Raw genomic sequence first — 17,674 nt, forward strand, 5'->3', positions numbered from 1 at the left:
GCCCCACTCTGTCCTTCCTTGTCTTGAGCTGTCCTTGATGTCCCACACTGTCCCACCCTGTCCCGCGCTGTCCCTCCCACGCCGCGGCCCGTGGGCCTCGTGGTGAGCGCGTGGCTGCAAACTGCAGACGCGCCCCCCGCCCCCAGGCCGGCCCAGCAGAAGCTCCGCTTGCCGCCCCCCGGTGCCCTCAGCCCACCCACGCGGCGGCGGCCCGCGGACAGGGGAAGACAAAACCCTCCCTGGGGCTGGAAACGGTGGAAACCCCGCGCGAGGCGCGGTGCCGCCTTTGGGTCGGGCAGGAACCGCGGCCGAGGCCGGGCGGCCCGCACACTTCAGAGGAAGATTCCCGGGAGGGGGTTCTCGGAGCTGGGCAGCGGCCACCCGGATCCGGCAGAGCGGAGGCGCCCAGACCGCGGCGGCCCAGAAACACGGCCCTCGGGAGACAAAGACTGCGTCTCAGCGGGGCCGCGCGACACTGGCTGACCCCACGCGAGCGCCTCCGGACCCCACGCGAGCGCCTCCGCCGCGATATCGCCCCTTTAAGCGGCTCGCGCCCGGAATTGGCTGCGCGGGGGAGGTGGGGCGGCGAGAGGCGACGTCACGGCCCCGCCCACTCGCTATATAGTGAGGCGGCGACGGCGGCCGAGTGCGAGTGGGAAACGCTAGTGGGAGCGGGTGGCGGGCGAGCGGCGAGGCGCCTGCGCGGTGTCCGGGCCCCTGAGCCCGCGGCGCTGAGACAGCCGGGACGGACATGCGCGGGAGGGCGCCGTGGGGCAGCCGCGGCTTCGCTAGGGTAAGGGGCCTGCGGGCAGGGGTGGGGGGGGCGGCGCCGCGCCCCTCAGGGCTCCGGGCGGCTCACTACGCGGGGCGGGTCCCCGGGGCGCGGAGAGGGTCGCCCGGTGCAGAGTCTCCCGGGACGGAGGGAGGGGCCGGCCCGGGGCGCCGGGGACGCGGCTCCGGGAGCGGCGAGCCGGGGTCCTGCGTCCGCGGGCTGGCGGCGGCCTCGGGGTCTTTCCTCCTCCCGCTGGGGGCTGCACTAGTCTGGTCCACACCGCGCGTCCGCAAGCTCTGTCCTGGGAGCTGCGGGGGGCCGGGATCGGCGCCGGTTCTGACCCGCGGTTCTGCCTAGTCTCGGCGACGACGGTCATCCCCAGTCGGTGTTCTTAATTCATCCGAGCAGCCCCGCGCCCTCCTCCCCCCCCTCCTCCCAGGAACGTGATTCTTTGCTGTGAAGGTCCTAAATGCTGCCTCAGATGGAAGGAACTGTAGAATTCTGTGTTCGAAACGACAACACTTATTGATTGGCCAGTTCTTGTGTGTGTACGTGTGTGTTTATATGTATATCATAGTCTTATACAAATTAGATGACTCCTTTACCAGGATTGATACTGGATTGGTGCTTGCGAAGTCTATATTAAGATTTCGTCATTGCTCGAAAGAAACCAGTGTCTTACCTGATAAAAAAATATGAGTAGAGTGTTAGTCATAAACGTAAGTGCAATCAGAATAGAGACTGTAGCTTTAAAAGAGATGTGTTGGTGACTTTAGGTGCACCTGCAACACAGGTAGGGCAGGACTGGTTTCTAGGCAACTGTCGGGGGTGAAGAAAGGTGAGGTTAAAATGCCTTTTTCCCCCCCTTCTGGAGAACAAGTGTTCTACAAAGTTTCAGGCTTTTATAAATCTGTTAAGAATGCAACGGGGATGTGTTTGTTCAGGAGACTGAAGCATCTAAATAAGTTCACCATATCTGGTTTTGCCTTCTTTTTTCAACTGCATTTCTTTCTTTTTCTTTTTTTTAATCCTTACTGGAATTATATAGTTGTAAGTGAAGTTTTCCTTAAACAAAGGCATTTTGGTACTCATTTCAGAAAATGACCAAATTTTGCTAAGACCAAAACAAAAGAAGTCGGCTCCTTGTTAACAGGCCGACTATGATTGGTTATCAGTATGTTATCAATCAAGCTTTTTTCCAGATATGAGCAAATTTGAAGAGAAATACATATGGGTTTTAGCATGGAGTTCAGACACTGTTCATCATTGCCTTCACTTCATACAGAAGTTTCCTTTTCAGCTGTGTGTTCTTGTGGCCACTCACTGGTAGTGGGAGAGGTCTGGGAGTAATAATTTATAACCTAACAGATGTTAGACTGTAAACTCCTTAAGGGTAGGAACCCTGCCTTGCACAACTTCTGTCTTATGCAGCTTTGCACATAGTTGATGACTGATAAATAATTGCAGGAAAGCATATTTTACATTTTAAAGCTCAGCAGGATAGGACCAGTCGCTGATAAAGTTCGGGAAGCAAATCTGTTGTTTTTTTTTAATGGCCGTTATGAAATGTCTGAATTATTCATATTTTGGGCAGATAGGGAAAACCACTGTCATGATGCACTGGGTTTCCTACTTTCGGTTCACAGTCGATTCTAGTTGCTCTTTCTGTGAGATTTAATTATACTGTAGACTTGAGTTTTTGTGTGAAAATAACTGCTGCTCCTCAGAGGAGCCAGATAATATTTCCTTTCTGCTAATAGTAATGGTAGCTTTTAAAAGCAAGTCACCTGGGACTTCCCTGGTGGTCCAGTGGATAAGACTCCGCACTCCCAATGCAGGGGGCCCGGGTTCTATCCCTGGTCAGGGAACTAGATCCCGTGTGCATGCTGCAACTAAGAAGCCCGCATGTTGCAACTAAAGATCCCACGTGCTGCAGCTAAGAGCTGGCACAGCCAAAATAAAAAAATTTTTAAAAAAATCAAGTCACCTAAATTACAGGTGCAGTCTAACATGCTTGAAACTGACCTGAATGTCTACATACCGTGAGGTTGCTTTCAAAAGGTGACCAGAGGAGGAGAAAGGTGGTGCCAGGGGTAATTCGAGGAATTGGAATGTCACAGACTCCCGCCATGGAGGGAGTCTGCTCTTAAGCTAAATGCATTTGAGTGGGTACCTCATCATCAGGATTTCTGTAGCATCCTTTGGTGCTGGCGTTTGGCCATGCGTTATAAAAGCTGAGCGGGATAACTTACCAGGTAAACGACATCCAGTTGTGGCATTCTGGCATTATTCGCACGGTATAAACATGCTTTGTAAAGATAGGTAAAACTGGTGAGTTTTGGGGTTCTGAACATACGTTACTAGCTTCAATACAGAAGTTCGTTTTAAGGTAGGGGGAAGTTAATGTGGGATTCAGATTTCAGAAAAGGAAAAAGGATTCTGCGATATGGAGTCCTCGTTGATACTTGAATCCAATTCTTTATACCATAACATTGGGCGGTATTACCGAAAGGCCATTGAATATATTTTTTAAATGTGGGGCTCTGGCTACACGACGTAGCCCTTTTCAACTCCAAAGTGCCGTGATTCAACAAAAGATTACAGTTTAACAGAGGAAACAGTAGGAAGGTCAGGATGAGAAGACATTGTCCAAAAGCTCTTGTTAAAGACCCCCAGAATATGAAACTCGATGAGTCACAGATTGGGATTTGAAAATACTGTTCCTCTCTGCGCGGAATGCTCCTCTCCTGACTCTTCTCATGGCTGCCTTTTTTTTCATCGTTTAGATTCAAATTTGAAAAGTCACCTGAGAGAAGCCTTCCCTAGCCACCTGTGTGAACAGGTTCTTCTGCCTCCTTGCCCTCTCCTGTTCTCCGCTCATTCCCTTGGAAGTGACCACAATCTGAAATAGTGCGCTTACCTCTTACCTCTCTCCTCGCTAGACTGAACCTTAGTCAGCACCACCTAGCGTCGTATGTAGTCCAGAATAAGCATCCGATAACTATTTGTGAAAATAATGAAGCCCTGCCCTCTAAAAACCAGTGAGCCAAATGCATGAGCTGAGTTCAGTCTTCTCTGCGCAGCTGACCAGCGCTTGGGTCCTGTCCTTTGTGTCAGTTTCTCCATCTGTAACCAGGAATGTCAGGAGGAGAAACGTGGCTGTCGCCTGAAATGAAGACACTCTAGAAAGGAGAGGTGGTGAAAGTGTAGTGGGGAAAATGCTAGATTACAGGGCAGAAGAGCCGCAATGGCCCTTTGCCAACAGGAAGATGCTTAACCTCACTTCATTTCCTCCTCTGTAAAATGGCGACTATAATCCCTGCCTCCTCTTACAGGGATGCCTTGGGGATCAAGTGAGATAACATGTTAGAAAGTGTTTTGTCATCTGTGGACCGCTTTCCAAATACAAGACATTTTATCATTAAATTCTGGATTTTACAATAGAGCCTGATTATCACGACCCACAGGGATCCATGCTGGGAGTGGATTAAAAGGAGGCCCCTTGGGTATATGTAGGGACCCCTTTTTATGGGCGGAGACAGACCCGCGTATATCAAATACCATCTTGTAACGGGTTATATGATGGCGGGGCATCCATGTGTCACTGAAGGTTGATGGTTTCAAAGAACTGTTTGAAGTGGTCACGGAATATCAGACTGATAACTTAACCCACCCTTTCCAGAGGATACATAGGACAGACCTGCAAGTAATAACTTGTACAGGAGAATTTGAGGGAGTTGAAGTATAATAGGAACTTTCATAGGCTAAAGGTTGCCCAAGAAAAAACTATGACCAGGCAGCGAAGCCCCAGGACAGTCTGTCTGAGCCACCCTGAAACCTTGAGCATCGTAGTGGGTCAGATCTTCCCCCGGTTTAATTAAGAGCTTGGAGAGCCGTGTGGTGTGTGGGAAGAGCCTGGCTCAAGTCTGGGCCCCAAGTTCCTTAGCTCTGTGCTTGCGGTTCCTCGGCTGTAAATGAGGGTGGTAATAGGCACCCACCTCCCAGGGTTGTGGAGAGGATTAAATTAGTTAATACACATAAAGCACTTGGAACAATGCCTGTCAGATAAGTGTCCAGCGAACTAGTTATTATCCTTACTGGGTTTCTGTTCGCTGTAACAATCTCGAGTTACCCATTGGGTGACTTAAACGCTCATTAATTAAATTTGAAGTTTTAGACTCGCTTCCTATCATTAGACTATTGTGCTCATTGTCGTTAAAATTTGAATAGAAATCACATATCTTTCACAATTAGAAATCTACCGTGTGTATGTCTAAAAGGAATAATATTTTTCCATCCAGTGTGTCTTTGTGTTCAGCTGATGCTAGCGCTGTGTAGGAAAAGGACAAAGGACAAAAGAATCCATTCCTGCTGTGGGGCGTTTCTGCTCTGTCACCAGAGCCGTGTAGGGGACTGAGGGAATCCAGAGGCTGTCGGTGACCATGGTAGTGGAGGAATACGTTTTCTCTTGGCTTGCCATTTCTTAAAATACTTAGCTGGACAATATTCTGCATTATTTCAGAGCTTAGGTCACCTAGCTTTGACAGCGACAGTGTGAAGATCAAACATTTTCCTGGTTGCCGTGGTTTTTCCCACCTACACATGGGCCATCACGGGCCAGGTGCAGGGCTGCAGGAGGACAAAACGTCCATCCCCACCACACTGGGCCACACGCACATCTTCACTGAAACCACTGAGTTTAGTTACGTGTTACTAACTTCAGATAACACACTTTTAAATCATCTGGGCATTTAACGCAGCGGCTGTTGGTGCTTCCACAGTAGCGGGGCGCTCTCCTACCTTGCTGCCCCTCCTCCCTTCCCCCAGATCATGCCTATTAAAGTGAAATCCGAGAAAAACCCTGAATTAGGGCCTGTGATTTTTGAAGAATCTTCTGCTTTTAGTAAATCAGCTCAGGCCGCACAACACTACAGTGATCATAAGCACTGAATGTGTTAGGCGAATGCCAAATAAGTTTTCTCCTTTTATTAACGGAAATTAAAATCCTGTAAAAGAGCTAAACTGAGCGTTCAGTGCAGATCGCTTGGCCACCAGGGCTTTGGACACCAATCACAGTAAGAATAGTGAGGTGTGGCTTTGTTTTCTTTGCTTTTTCATTTTCCCGAAGGTGATTATTTTAGGCATCTTCAAAATGAAAGATGAGTTGGTTTACTTGGGGAGGATCTAAAATCATGGTATTTGTCGTGGTCTTAAGTCAGTTTCTTTTCACAGATTTTGGCTGTGAATATAGTTACCTTATATCTCCCTGGGTATGGAAATAGGTCGGTAGGTAATTGTTACATGCAGCTGAGAAGACCATTTATCACCCTGAATAAACAGAAATCAGGTTCTTAAACCAGATTGAAGGAAGGAAATTACATCACACTTTTAAATAAGGAAGCACTGGGCAGAAGTGGATGAGTTGTGGGACAAAAATGTGCCCCTCCCCCTCTCATGGATTGCCTGAGATTTATTAATGAGATCTGTGGCCAGGTAAGCCTATCTAGGTTATTGTCTCAAGGTAGCCTGTTTTTTAAAGAATAGTCTCAAAGAGGCTATCCTCAAGCAAAAGACATGTCATTTCACCTATTTGATAAAGAATGTGCAACGTGCTTTTGGGTGTAACCCTTTTTTTTTTTTTTTTTTAAGGAAAATGACCTTAAATTTAGCAGCAAAAACACAGGAGGTGCATTACAATCCAGAAGAGAGGAGAAGGTGAAATTCAATGTTTCTAGAAAGCATCCCCTGATTGCTTTAAGTAGACATGTAGTAACAGATGCCAGTTGGGAAAGTTACCCTGTTAACCATTTAAGCTTCTAATTTTTTACCCAGTCTCAAACTGTCCACTTTGGATTTTGGAAATGAATTTAGTGAAAATTCCTTGCTGGCTACCCGTCCTAGACTTGTTCCGCTATAATTGGGCGATGTCAGCAAATGTTAAGTTTATCCCTTACACACCTGTGTTTTTCCCCTTCTTCACTGGTTTGTATTATAAATTCCATAAATCTTTCATGTAATTACTTTTTTAAAAATGAGATGAATATTTTCTCAAAATCCACTTACTAAGTATGTGTCAGAAATGAATGAGGTCAGGATCTGTTGGGGCGGTGGGAGTGCTGTCCTAGAAAGTTAGGCTGATAGAAGGGGACCAGGGGCACAGAACAACCCGAGCCCTGGACAGCCTTCTCTGGCTTCTCCCAAGGGAGCGGGTTCATGGAGAGGGTGGCCCTGAAGCCTACATTGATTCCTAACAGCGATGTGGGGAAAGGAGAAGCAAGAGCTTGAGAAAGGTGGATGGGGGCCTCGTTGTGAAGGCCTTCAACGCCAGACCGAGCAGCTTGCACTGAGCAGCCCTTGAAGACTTTGACGAGGTTGGAGCAGTGGGAGATGAGGAACAGCGATCTGGTGTGCAGGGTGGGTGGGGACTTTCAGACCCGAGGCAGATCTGGACGGAAGGAAGATAGGTTTGAGAAACGGCGTAGAAATAAGCTGTGGACCTTGGCGATTGAAGGTACATCTGCTGTAACTCAGGTTAAAAATGGTGCCTTTCGGAGACGTGTGATCTGCTTAGACTGTGAACTGGTTTGGGAAGGGGGAGGGGATGTGCAGTGGGTGACAGGAGGCCTTTGGTTAGTAAAGTTGGAGATGCCAGGGGACCATCCGACTGGAAAGGTAATCACCAGACAATAGGAAATGCAAAGTGGAGGCTTGCGCCTGGGCTGGACTCGGGTTTCGGGAAGCTGTCAATGTAGAGTTGAAGCCCTAGAGGGGGATGAGAACTCCAGGCAGCGCCGGGTTGTAAGGAGAGAAAGTAAAGGGACAGCCTCAAGAAACAAATGGCTTTAGGGGTTTTGTTTTGTTTTGTTTTCCTTGAATTAAAAAAAAAAGAAGTGATGTTAACAGGAAAAAGTAGTTCACACCTGGGATGGGTATTTAACAGCATTTTTGACACAAAGGCTAAAAATTAGTTCATGTATTTTAGAAAAGTTACTATGCCCAAGGTTATTGAGACCCTGGTCTATATACCAGGCTGAGTGGATTCACATTAGCTTTCGTGTTGTTTGCATTTCATCGCACAATGCCATCTTGGACTTACAGGTCCTGGTTTTCCCACGTAAGTGTCTTTTTGCAGCCGTTTTCCTAATGAATTGTAAGGTAGAGCTAGTTTTACAGTTACAAGGGAACAAACTTTGAAACACGGCAGCATCAGTTAAATTTCACTTGAGCGCCGTGTTTCTTTTTGACTCGAGGTTGACCAAATTGATTGACTTTTTTTTTTTTTTTTTTTTTTACAGAGGAGTATACATATTGAATACTTCCAGAGTTTTGAAAGAGGCATAAAAGAATTCCAGGTGGTTGAGTTTACAACCTGAGGAACACACTTTAAAAGTTTCCTTCCAGACCCCCTGCAGGTTCCCTTTTTTGAGTCTACAGTTGGGAGTTATTTTCCAGAAGAAGAGAGCACACAGTGACACTGCCCTGGGAGCTCCCCGTGCGAGCCAGTGGGAAGTTTGGACAGTTTCATAACATGGCCCATTCACAATTCCCCATTGAAATGTAGAGGCAGGTCACCTTCGATGAATGCACAAAGACACTATTGTGGTCACAAGCGAGCTGCCTCAGTGAACACAATTCTTTTTATACTAAAAAAAAAAAAAAATTTTTTTTCTTAAGAAAGCTAACAAGGAGGTGATGGAAACAATGACCGAAAAATAACTTTTTCTAGAACGTGTACATAATGTTAAGGGACCACTGAAATGGAAGTCCAGAATTCCGAGGTCATTTCAGCAGAGGCGATGGTTACACAATCACCCTGTTGAAAGCGAAGATTTAGATGGCATTCGGAGGCCGACCCACAGTAATTACTGGTAGTTCTTGCTGGCCTGCAGACAGGTGAGGGCTGGGCCTTCACCGTCCCCTGCAGCACTTTCCTGTAATCTGGATGGGCGATCTTCAAACGTGTGCTTTCAAACCAGTCAGATACCATATTCTTCTTCCTATCTGGCCTTTCAGTTTTCTATCACCACAGATACTGTCCCTGTCGTCCTGCCAGTGCTTGCAGATTGCTCAGAAACAGCACCCTAGACCACCGGGCAGGGACAGAGAGGGTGTGTCTAGCAATTTTTTGCTAAAGATTTTATCTTAAATTTTTCTTAGAGCTTAACTGCATTCAGGGGAAGTAAAAACACATTTGCTTTGTTCCTGATCTTAAAAACCAACCCTCAGAAACAACAAAAAAAGACCTCCCAATAACTTAGATTTCTGAAATGATGGGGGTTTTCCTCCCCTCTTCTTAATCACATATCTTTAGAGACCGATGAAAGAAAGATAATGCTTGACTATTAGAAATAATATTTTAAACCTGTTGAAATCTCTGCCTAGTATATGAAAACAGCTGACTTCGGGAGAGTAAAAAGCTGAGAAGGGCTGATCGGACCCCGTCCTCCTTTGTCACTGAAACATTAACTGTCTGCATTCCTTTTTACGTGAAAAAAAATGAATCATAAACATTTGCAGAGTATTTTTTTAGACCCTTAGCTTTAAAAAAAACAAAAAACAAACCCTGTGCCTTACATATTGTATACATTCAGTTGCTGCTGACAATACTAATAGATGGCGTTGTACAAACGTTCACTTACTGAGCACCTGCTAACGTTCAGGTGGTGATAATTAATGATTGGGGTGCAGCCTCTTTCCTGAGCTCACAGTCTTGTAGGGGGTGACGGATTTGACCCTGAAACAAAACTCTGACCTGTGTGCCCCTCCCCCAGCACAGCACCCATCTCACTCGTCTTGTGTCACCCACAGTCCTCAGCATGGCACCCAGCTCTCGGTTTGTGCGAAAATACTTGCCAAGAGGATGAGAAAGCGTTAGAAAGTGTATGTACACGTCGCACAAGGGGCCAATGTGACACGGAGACTTGACAAGTGACGTCCTCACCTTATTCTAAGCAAACATGCGTATCTGAAGACAGGGCAGACGTGGATGCTAATAACGAATACACCGTGGTAATGAATACGGAAAATGGGGACTGGGGACTCCAGACACATCTGACAAGGGGGCGGAGGGGTCTGAAGGTGAGGAACTGCTGGGTTAAGAAAACTGTAATCCATGCCTCACAGCTAGGCAGGACAGACGTAAATTACTAGGCAGTTCACAGGGGAGAATGTGGAGAATGCAGTCTTCAGTTTGCCTTTAAAAGGGAGGAGGACGCTATCCAGGTCTCTGCCGAAGCCACCGTGCAGAACTCGATTTCCACGGGAGAATGGAAATGAGTATCTTCATATGTAACGAGTTCTTTTTTCTCGCAAAAGTAGTTACTGGAGAATTTGTCTTCCCGGGGCCCACATCCGAAATACGGAATCCAAGTAAATGCTGGGCTTGTGGGGTTGGTCATCAGGGGCCGAGTGTAGACTCTCCTGCTTCATCTAAGCGTTGGGTCTTAGAGAACATTAGTGTTGCAGATCGGAACCCAGTAATTTCTGAAATTACTTGTGTAGCTCGGGGGTCGGGGTGGGATGAGCTCCACTCTCAACACAACCACACGCTGGAAGGTCCGTGTGTGTGCTCTGGCGGGTGAGGCCGCTGTGTTGTGCAACTGTCAGCGCGCAGGACCTCTGCCTCGGCTGGTCTGTTTCCCATTGGCTGAAAGCATCTCACATCCTGGATTAGTACATTCCCCCGCCCCCCAAAAAAGACTTATAATGTCTACATTTACGTACCCTCGTGAAAAGTAAGAGCTAGGTAACATAAAAATGGAAGAACTGGGCTTCCCTGGTGGCGCAGTGGTTGAGAGTCCGCCTGCTGATGCAGGGGACGCGGGTTCGCGCCCCGGTCCGGGAAGATCCCGCGTGCCGCGGAGCCTGCGTGTCCGGAGCCTGTGCTCCGCAACGGGATAGGCCACAGCAGTGAGAGACCCGCGTACCACAAAAAAAAAAATGGAAGAACTGAGTGGAAGTCGGTCGTGGAACGTTTCCATTCCACAGCCCCTGAAATTGTCTCACCGTGGCGAGTTGCGTGTGTTTCGGGATTGTTCCGTTTACTCTCTCCTCTGTATCCCCTCTAGGAAATGAAAGCCACTGGCTGACCACACATCCCTCCCTGGGCTTCACGAGTTTTAAGACTTCCCAGAATAAGGCACAATGTCCATGGCCGGAGTCGCTGCTCAGGAGATCAGAGTCCCGTTAAAAACTGGGTTTCTGCACGATGGCCAAGCCCTGGGGAGCCTGAAGGCCTGCTGGGGGGGCCGCGGCGAGTTTGAGAAGTAAGTGCAGGACGTGGGGCCGCTGGAGCCTGAGTGTGTGACGTCCGAGTGAGGGCGGGGACGCGATTGCTGCCTGTTTGTCACCAAGGTGTCTGTCCTTTCCTTTCAGCGGCTTTTTGAACATCGACCCCATAACCATGGCCTACAGTCTGAACTCGACGGCGGAGCACCTAACATCCATAGGTATGTGTCCTGAAAGCCCAAGCGCCCCTGGCACTGGGGGAGGAGGGTGGTGGCAGCCCCTCGCGTGAGCTTGGCCTCCGGCGTTATTTTCTAAATGAGGGAACGACCTGAGCTGTTTCTGACAGGAGCCGGTCCCCTAGTGGCGACAGATTCTGAAGCTAAGCGTGTTCTTAGCCGCCTTTGCACCTCAGCCTGAGTCACTGGGTCTCCCCGTGGGGGTGTGAGCTTCTAAGGCGTCCCAGCGATGAGACATAATAACTCTCAGGAACCCCGGACAGGATCTCTCTTCTTCCTGACGAGCCTCGAATGCCTGTTCGAAAGTGACAAAGCGGTATAAGTGTTGACAAAAACTTAGAAGAGTGTGTGTATGTTAGTCCTCCTAACGTGAACCTGGCGTTCCTTAGATTTTTGCCAAGGGCTGCTTGTCCCATCACAGGCGAGTCTCTGGCTCGCGGTATCGCAAGGGGCCTGGTGAGGCTCTGTCCTATCTCAGGGCCGCCCTGAGTGTGCTGTGTGGTCCACCTCTCAAAGGACCAGGTTGGTGCAGGCTGGCACTCGCGTAAGTTACATGCTGCTGGCCTTCTGTGGATTCTGCACACGTCACAGAACCTGTCTGGGGCGTGTGGGCATGCGCCGCGCACACGTCCAAGGCAGATAGAAGAGGTCATTTGTTCTTTGAACCGGATCAGGTGCGTTCCCCACCTCCGGGCCCTAATTACGCCCGTGGGGCTTGCCTGGGTGTGCTCGGCGTTCCAGCGGCTAGGGGTTTGGCCAGGAGCGACCCGGCAGAAGGCGACAGGAGCGCGGGCAGCTGAGGGCGAGCGTGGTCGATCTTGGGTAACCTCTCGGGTTCCTTCCAGGGCGCGCTTCCAGGTCTGCTCCGATGAACGGCAGCCACTTTCCGGAGCACGGCCCCTCCGCCAAGTCTCGCCTGCCCCCTCTCATCATCCCCCCGAGTGAAGGCTGGGGGCAGCAGGAGGAGGGTCGGGTGGCGTGTGGATTGAAGAAGCTGGCAGTGAACGGGGTCTGTGCCTCCACGCCCCCGCTCACCCCCATCAAGACGCCCCCGTCCCTCTTCCCTGGCGTGGCCCCCTGCGAGCGGGGCTCTAGGCCCCTGCCCCCCCTGCCCATCTCCGAGGACCTCTCCCTGGACGAGACGGACTGCGAGGTCGAGTTCCTGACCAGCTCGGACACGGACTTCCTTCTAGAAGACTGCGCGATCTCCGAGTTCAGACCTGACGGCCCTGGCAGGCGCAGCTTCCGAGGGTGCGGACAGATCAACTACGCGTATTTCGATACCCCGGCCGTCTCGGCCGCGGATCTCAGCCAGGCGCACGACCAGGCTGCTGGGGGGACGAGTGCCAACCCCCCTCTGTCCCAGGCCCACCGGAGACTGAGGAGGTCTCACTCAGGCCCCGCAGGGTCCTTTAACAAGCCGGCCATCAGGATCTCCAGCTACGTGCACAGGGCTTCTCCCAACTCCGATGACGACAAGCCCGAGGTGCCCCCCCGGGTCCCCATCCCTCCCCGGCCAGCCAAGCCGGACTACAGAAGGTGGTCGGCCGAAGTCACTTCCAGCACCTACAGCGACGAGGACAGGCCCCCCAAAGTCCCGCCGAGAGAACCCTTGTCCGGGAGTAACTCCCGCACCCCGAGCCCCAAAAGTCTCCCGTCTTACCTCAACGGGGTCATGCCCCCCACGCAGAGCTTTGCCCCCGACCCCAAGTATGTGAGCAGCAAAGCCCTGCAGAGACAGCACAGCGAGGGGGCCGCCGGTAAGGTCCCCTGCATCCTGCCCATCATTGAAAACGGGAAGAAAGTGAGCTCAACGCATTATTACCTGCTCCCTGAGAGGCCGCCCTACCTGGACAAATACGAAAAGTTTTTTAGGGAAGCAGAAGAGACACACACGAGCACCCCCATCCAGCCCCTCCCTGCCGACGGCGGTGTCTTTTCGGCCCCAGAAAAGCTGGACTCGAAACCAAGAGTGGATCTGGCAGGCCACGTGAAGCGCAGACATTTCTCCTACGTGGTTTCCCCTTAGACCCTGGGTCCTGGCTCAGCAGAGGTGCCGCAGCAGCCAGCGGTTCTCCTGCAGTTCTGCAGCCTGATGGCGGTTCACAGAAAGACGGGGCAGGTCTCAGGGTCAGAGAGTCGAACTGTCTGTCTTAAAGAGAAGGGTTTAGAGGGTCGTGAGGTGCTGCCATGCTGAGCATCCCTGACCGTGTTAGTGGCGGAGAAAAGTCCACTCAAGTCTGTGATTTAAAGATGTGATGCGGGAAGGAAGGATGGGGACATTTCTGTACGTGCTCACGTTATGCACCCGTACCTACACTTGTGGTAAAGTCGTAGATCCTAGTTGCAAGTTAACCAAGTAGTTGCTATCTTAGAGTAATATATATTTAGAATGATAAAAACTAAAGCTGGAGGATGGCTCCTGGCAGACTGAAGATTGAGCACATGGAAGAGAATACAGAATACAGTATTGTTTAGATCAAAATCATTAAAAAAAAAACAACAACTATTTCTGCTTACTAAGTTTGAGGATTTCTGGCTCGGAGGCCTGTTCTGTTTTGTCTTATTCATCTTTGCAAGCAGTTTTTCCATGGAGGGCAGGGCATTCGTTCTTTCCGTGATTTAACCTGCCTCGTTCAAGTCATCCCAAGACCTAAATCCTTTAGGTCTTGCTTTCTGGTCTGTTGAGGGGAGGGATGGCCACATATTTGGTACCGTATTCTCACCTGTCCGTGTCTCACATCTTGAAAAATGGGAAGGTAACAGAATTAGTCAGTCATTTTTCCTTACCATTCCTGCTGTATTCTACCCCCCACCCCCACCCCACCCCGAAACACAGGGCGCTCGGGGGGGGGGGAAAGCAAATTCAACTCTTCGCCAGTGTTGAGGATGTCAGTTGAAGCAATAATGAGACAGCAATGCGGTTGAGAGGATCTGTGTGGGGACGTGTGTCGTGGGGTTTTTTGTTTTGTTTGTTTCTTGTTTTTTTGTCCTGGGTTTTTTCCCTCCCCTTTTTTAGACTGTATAAATAAACGAATACAACACAAGCTGGCCTTGTGTTGCTGGTTCCTCTTCAGTATTTCCTGGGGATTGTTTGCTTTTTAAGTAAAACACTTCTGACCAACAGCCCAGTATGTCTTAAGAGCAGAGGTCACCTCAGCACTGCTTTGGAAACTCTCACAGTCGGCTGCTCCGCTCGGAGGGCTCACGTTCCCATTTTCACAAGCTTCGCTTTATTTATCTTGTGTAGAGCCGCACAAAGGAGATGGTGCTCAGTGACAGAAGTACCTTACTGCGACGTTCTTCATGTTAAACAAGCTGTTTACAGTTTAAACTGCTGAGTGATGTTATTTGAGTTATTTAAAGCTTATATTTTAGTATGAACTAAATGAAGGTTAAAACATGCTTTAGAAAAATGCACTGATTTCTGCATTTATGTGTACAGTATTGGACAAAGGATTTTATTCATTTTTGTTGCATTATTTTGAATATTGTCTTTTCATTTTAATAAAGTTATAATACTTATTTATGACACCGTTAATAATGTTTCTTGCCTACAGTCTTATAAAATTTTGTGTCTCGAGGGAGGGGGAGGGGAGGTGTAAAAAAAATTTGTGTCTCGAGTAATATGACAACATGACCATTTTTAAGCACAAGGGAAGATTTTTAAGCAGTCTAACATAGGCTTGAAATTTACCACCATTCCCTAAAATGACAGACGATTTGAGCAATGTTCATTTAAGTAGTATACAGACAGTGAAAACGAGCTGTTTGTATTTATCTATAACAATTAAGAAGGTGCATCTGAATTGATGCTGGTTGGTTGCTGTGGAAACAGGTTCCTTCTGGGGAGGGGCGTCCCCATCCAAGGGGCTCTAACAGGAAGCAGCCAGCTCTGACGTGGACCTGATGTGACGCACTTTGAGTTTGAGGACTGGGTCTGGGTTGCCCTGGGCCCTCGGGGAGGCTCTGCTTCTTGCTTGATGCAAGGCCACCAAAGGAAGGCCAGCCTCCCCTGGCTTCTCATTGAGTCATAGGTTTGGGAGGCGGGAGGAGGCTGGGATGCCGTCGGGGAGGGTGCCTGTCCGGTGTCGCCTGGTCCTTTGCCTGTTCACGTCCCTTTCCTCTGCCCTGTCGCTGAAATCCAGCTGCCTGCCGTCCCCCGCCCCCGGCCCTCGACACTCCCCAGCTTCCTGGGTGACGGCAAAGCTCTCCATGACTTTAACTGCACCCCTGCCTGTGCTTGGTTCCTTCCAGAGTAAAGAGTGAGGACTCGGAAATGGTATATCTGGGCTGAAAGTCCAACTCCAGCTCTTTCTAATGACGTGTTGGGCAGATTCTTCGAAATCTCTGTACCTCCGTTTTCTCATTGGTAAAACTGGGGGAGAGGGTTACAACTACGACCGGGAATTATCTGTGACAACTGCGTATAAACCAGTAGCTGGTACACAGTGAGGGCCCCGTCTGTGGATTGATTTCATCCTCACCCCACAAGTTGGGCGTTATTTCTGGCAATTGACAGATGAAGAAATGGGTTTGAGGAGTTCCTTCAACAGACGCTTGTTGAATAACTACCAAGTGCTGGATCCTCGGAAAACACACCCAGGCCCTTATGGAATTTGAGGCAGTACCTAGTGACCATTTGTGATAAACGCTGGAAAGGAATGAACAGCGGTGGTGACAGAATGACAAAAGGGCCCCCACCTCTCTGAGGTGATGAGATCTGAAGGGATGGAATCTGAGCCGAAGGAAGCAGAGTGAACTGGGAAGCCCAGGACAGGGACCGCAAGGCTGGAGGGAAGCTGGGCATTCGCCAGGGGCCGGAAGTTACCCAGCGAGAGCGACAACGGGGAAGGGTAGCGGATGCCACTCAAAGGTCTAAGCAGGGGATGGATGGGATGGGATGTGTTTCAAGAAGACCAAGGGCTGTTGCATGCAGAACGGATTGGAAAGGGGGAGACTTCAGGACAGAGGCTGTCGGAACTGAGATCCGAGTGTCCGGCGGTGGAGACGGAGAAACACTGGCTTTGCAGATACTTGGAGGTAGAAATAGCAGGTGGTGATCTCAGGTGGGAGGCAGACCCAGGTGTGTGGCCCGGGCCACTGTGCCTGTCCCCCGGGGGCTCCTGATCACGGCACTGACACCGCACCATCTGCAGCTCGTAGTTTTTGCCTGTTTTGCCCACTCCACTGCCTTTTCTTTGTACTGTGGTCAAGACCATCTTTAATTCATTACGTACTTGCTTCCCTCTCACCTTCATGTTGTTCCTTGATTTTGCGCGACTATTATCTTTTCCTGTTTCTTCCTGGCCAGGGCCACTAGTGACCAGAACGCTATCCGTAGCACCGCTTGCCAACTCAGTCCTTGGCCAGCACACAGAGCAGATGGAATTCTAAGCGCTCCCCTGGCCTAGGGCAGCCCTGGGCCTGCTCTCTTAGTGTTGATAAGACCGTTACGGGCGAGGAGACAGCCGGCTCTCAGCTGCCACTGAATGCACTGTTGAGTCCTCACTTAAAGACGGGCCTTACCTAGTTAACAAAGCTCTGGCCTAACGTCAGGAAGTGCAGGCTCATCTCAGCCTCCCACGTCCTCCGGGAAGGATTCCCTGAGCTTCCCTTCCCCATCAATGGGAGACCACAGCAGAGCAGGGCCCAGCCCTATGCAAACAGAAGGAATTTATTATTAGGGACCGTTTCATGGCAGAAAGCAGAAGCTAAGTTCAAGAGGACTCCTTTGTTAAGTCAACCCCCAATCTGGATAATATTAAATTCCAAGTCTCTCTAGGCTGCAGTCATCGAGTATGCCTTGCCGATCTTACCAGATTCCACATTCTAATGGAAGTTTAATCTTGTTTATGCGTTGCTTATTTCTCTTTAGGTCTCAAGGGATGTCTTAACTGTGTTATGAAAAGATCTTTTAAAAGGATGTTTCTTCAATGCTAGGGGCCCTAGTCAAAACAACAGAGCCATAGATTTTTCTAGAGCAATTCATAGTCGGAGAAAAGAGAACTACATCCACCTACTGGTTTAAGAATCAAAATATATATTAAGCTATTCTCTATTTTAGTTCTTTTTTAAAAAATTTTATTCATTTTATTTTTTGGCTGTACTGCATGGCATGCGGGATCTTAGTTCCCCAACCAGGGATCGAAACCCGTGTCCCCTGCAGTGGAAACATGGAGTCTTAGCCACTGGACCGCCAGGGAAGTCCCTCTATTTTAATTCTTAATTTCATCACATAATTTATTATATTAGGGTATAGGGAGACATTTTCTTAAAAATGAGCTCCTAGCATGGTTATTTCATACAGAGCTTTGTTGTTGTTTTTGACTTTTCGTTTTGAGATTAATTATAGATTCAAAAGTTTCAAAAACAGTACAGAGAGGTCCCCTGTACCCATTACTCAGATTTCCCCAATGATAACATATAATCATAGTCC

General features: G+C 49.2%; 1 protein-coding gene across 3 annotated transcripts; it reads left to right on the forward strand.

The window, feature by feature from the left end:
- The first annotated feature begins 608 nt into the window (after positions 1-608).
- Positions 609-14,779, forward strand: ERRFI1 (ERBB receptor feedback inhibitor 1). 3 transcript variants are annotated; one of them, XM_049707838.1, is made up of 5 exons: positions 609-793; positions 8,068-9,850; positions 10,840-11,037; positions 11,147-11,220; positions 12,081-14,779. In XM_049707838.1, exons 3-5 carry the CDS (start codon positions 10,916-10,918, stop codon positions 13,262-13,264), a joined length of 1,380 nt encoding a protein of 459 aa, XP_049563795.1. In that variant the 5' UTR covers positions 609-793; positions 8,068-9,850; positions 10,840-10,915; the 3' UTR covers positions 13,265-14,779. The 3 variants fall into 3 exon arrangements, with proteins under 3 accessions (XP_049563795.1, XP_004272400.1, XP_049563789.1); XM_004272352.3 differs by lacking the exon at positions 8,068-9,850 and having other exon boundaries at positions 612-793; XM_049707832.1 differs by lacking the exons at positions 609-793; positions 8,068-9,850 and having other exon boundaries at positions 9,857-11,037.
- Positions 14,780-17,674: the final 2,895 nt, after the last annotated feature.

Source organism: Orcinus orca, chromosome 1, assembly GCF_937001465.1.
Source record: "Orcinus orca chromosome 1, mOrcOrc1.1, whole genome shotgun sequence".
Taxonomy (NCBI): Eukaryota; Metazoa; Chordata; class Mammalia; order Artiodactyla; family Delphinidae; genus Orcinus; species Orcinus orca.

Coding starts and splice junctions, on each gene's coding strand:
- ERRFI1 (XM_049707838.1), top strand. CDS start 10,916: ATGTCCATGGCCGGAGTCGCTGCTCAGGAGATCAGAGTCCCGTTAAAA. Junction 11,038..11,146: donor GGCCGCGGCGAGTTTGAGAA/GTAAGTGCAGGA, acceptor CTTTCCTTTCAG/CGGCTTTTTGAACATCGACC. Junction 11,221..12,080: donor GGAGCACCTAACATCCATAG/GTATGTGTCCTG, acceptor GGTTCCTTCCAG/GGCGCGCTTCCAGGTCTGCT.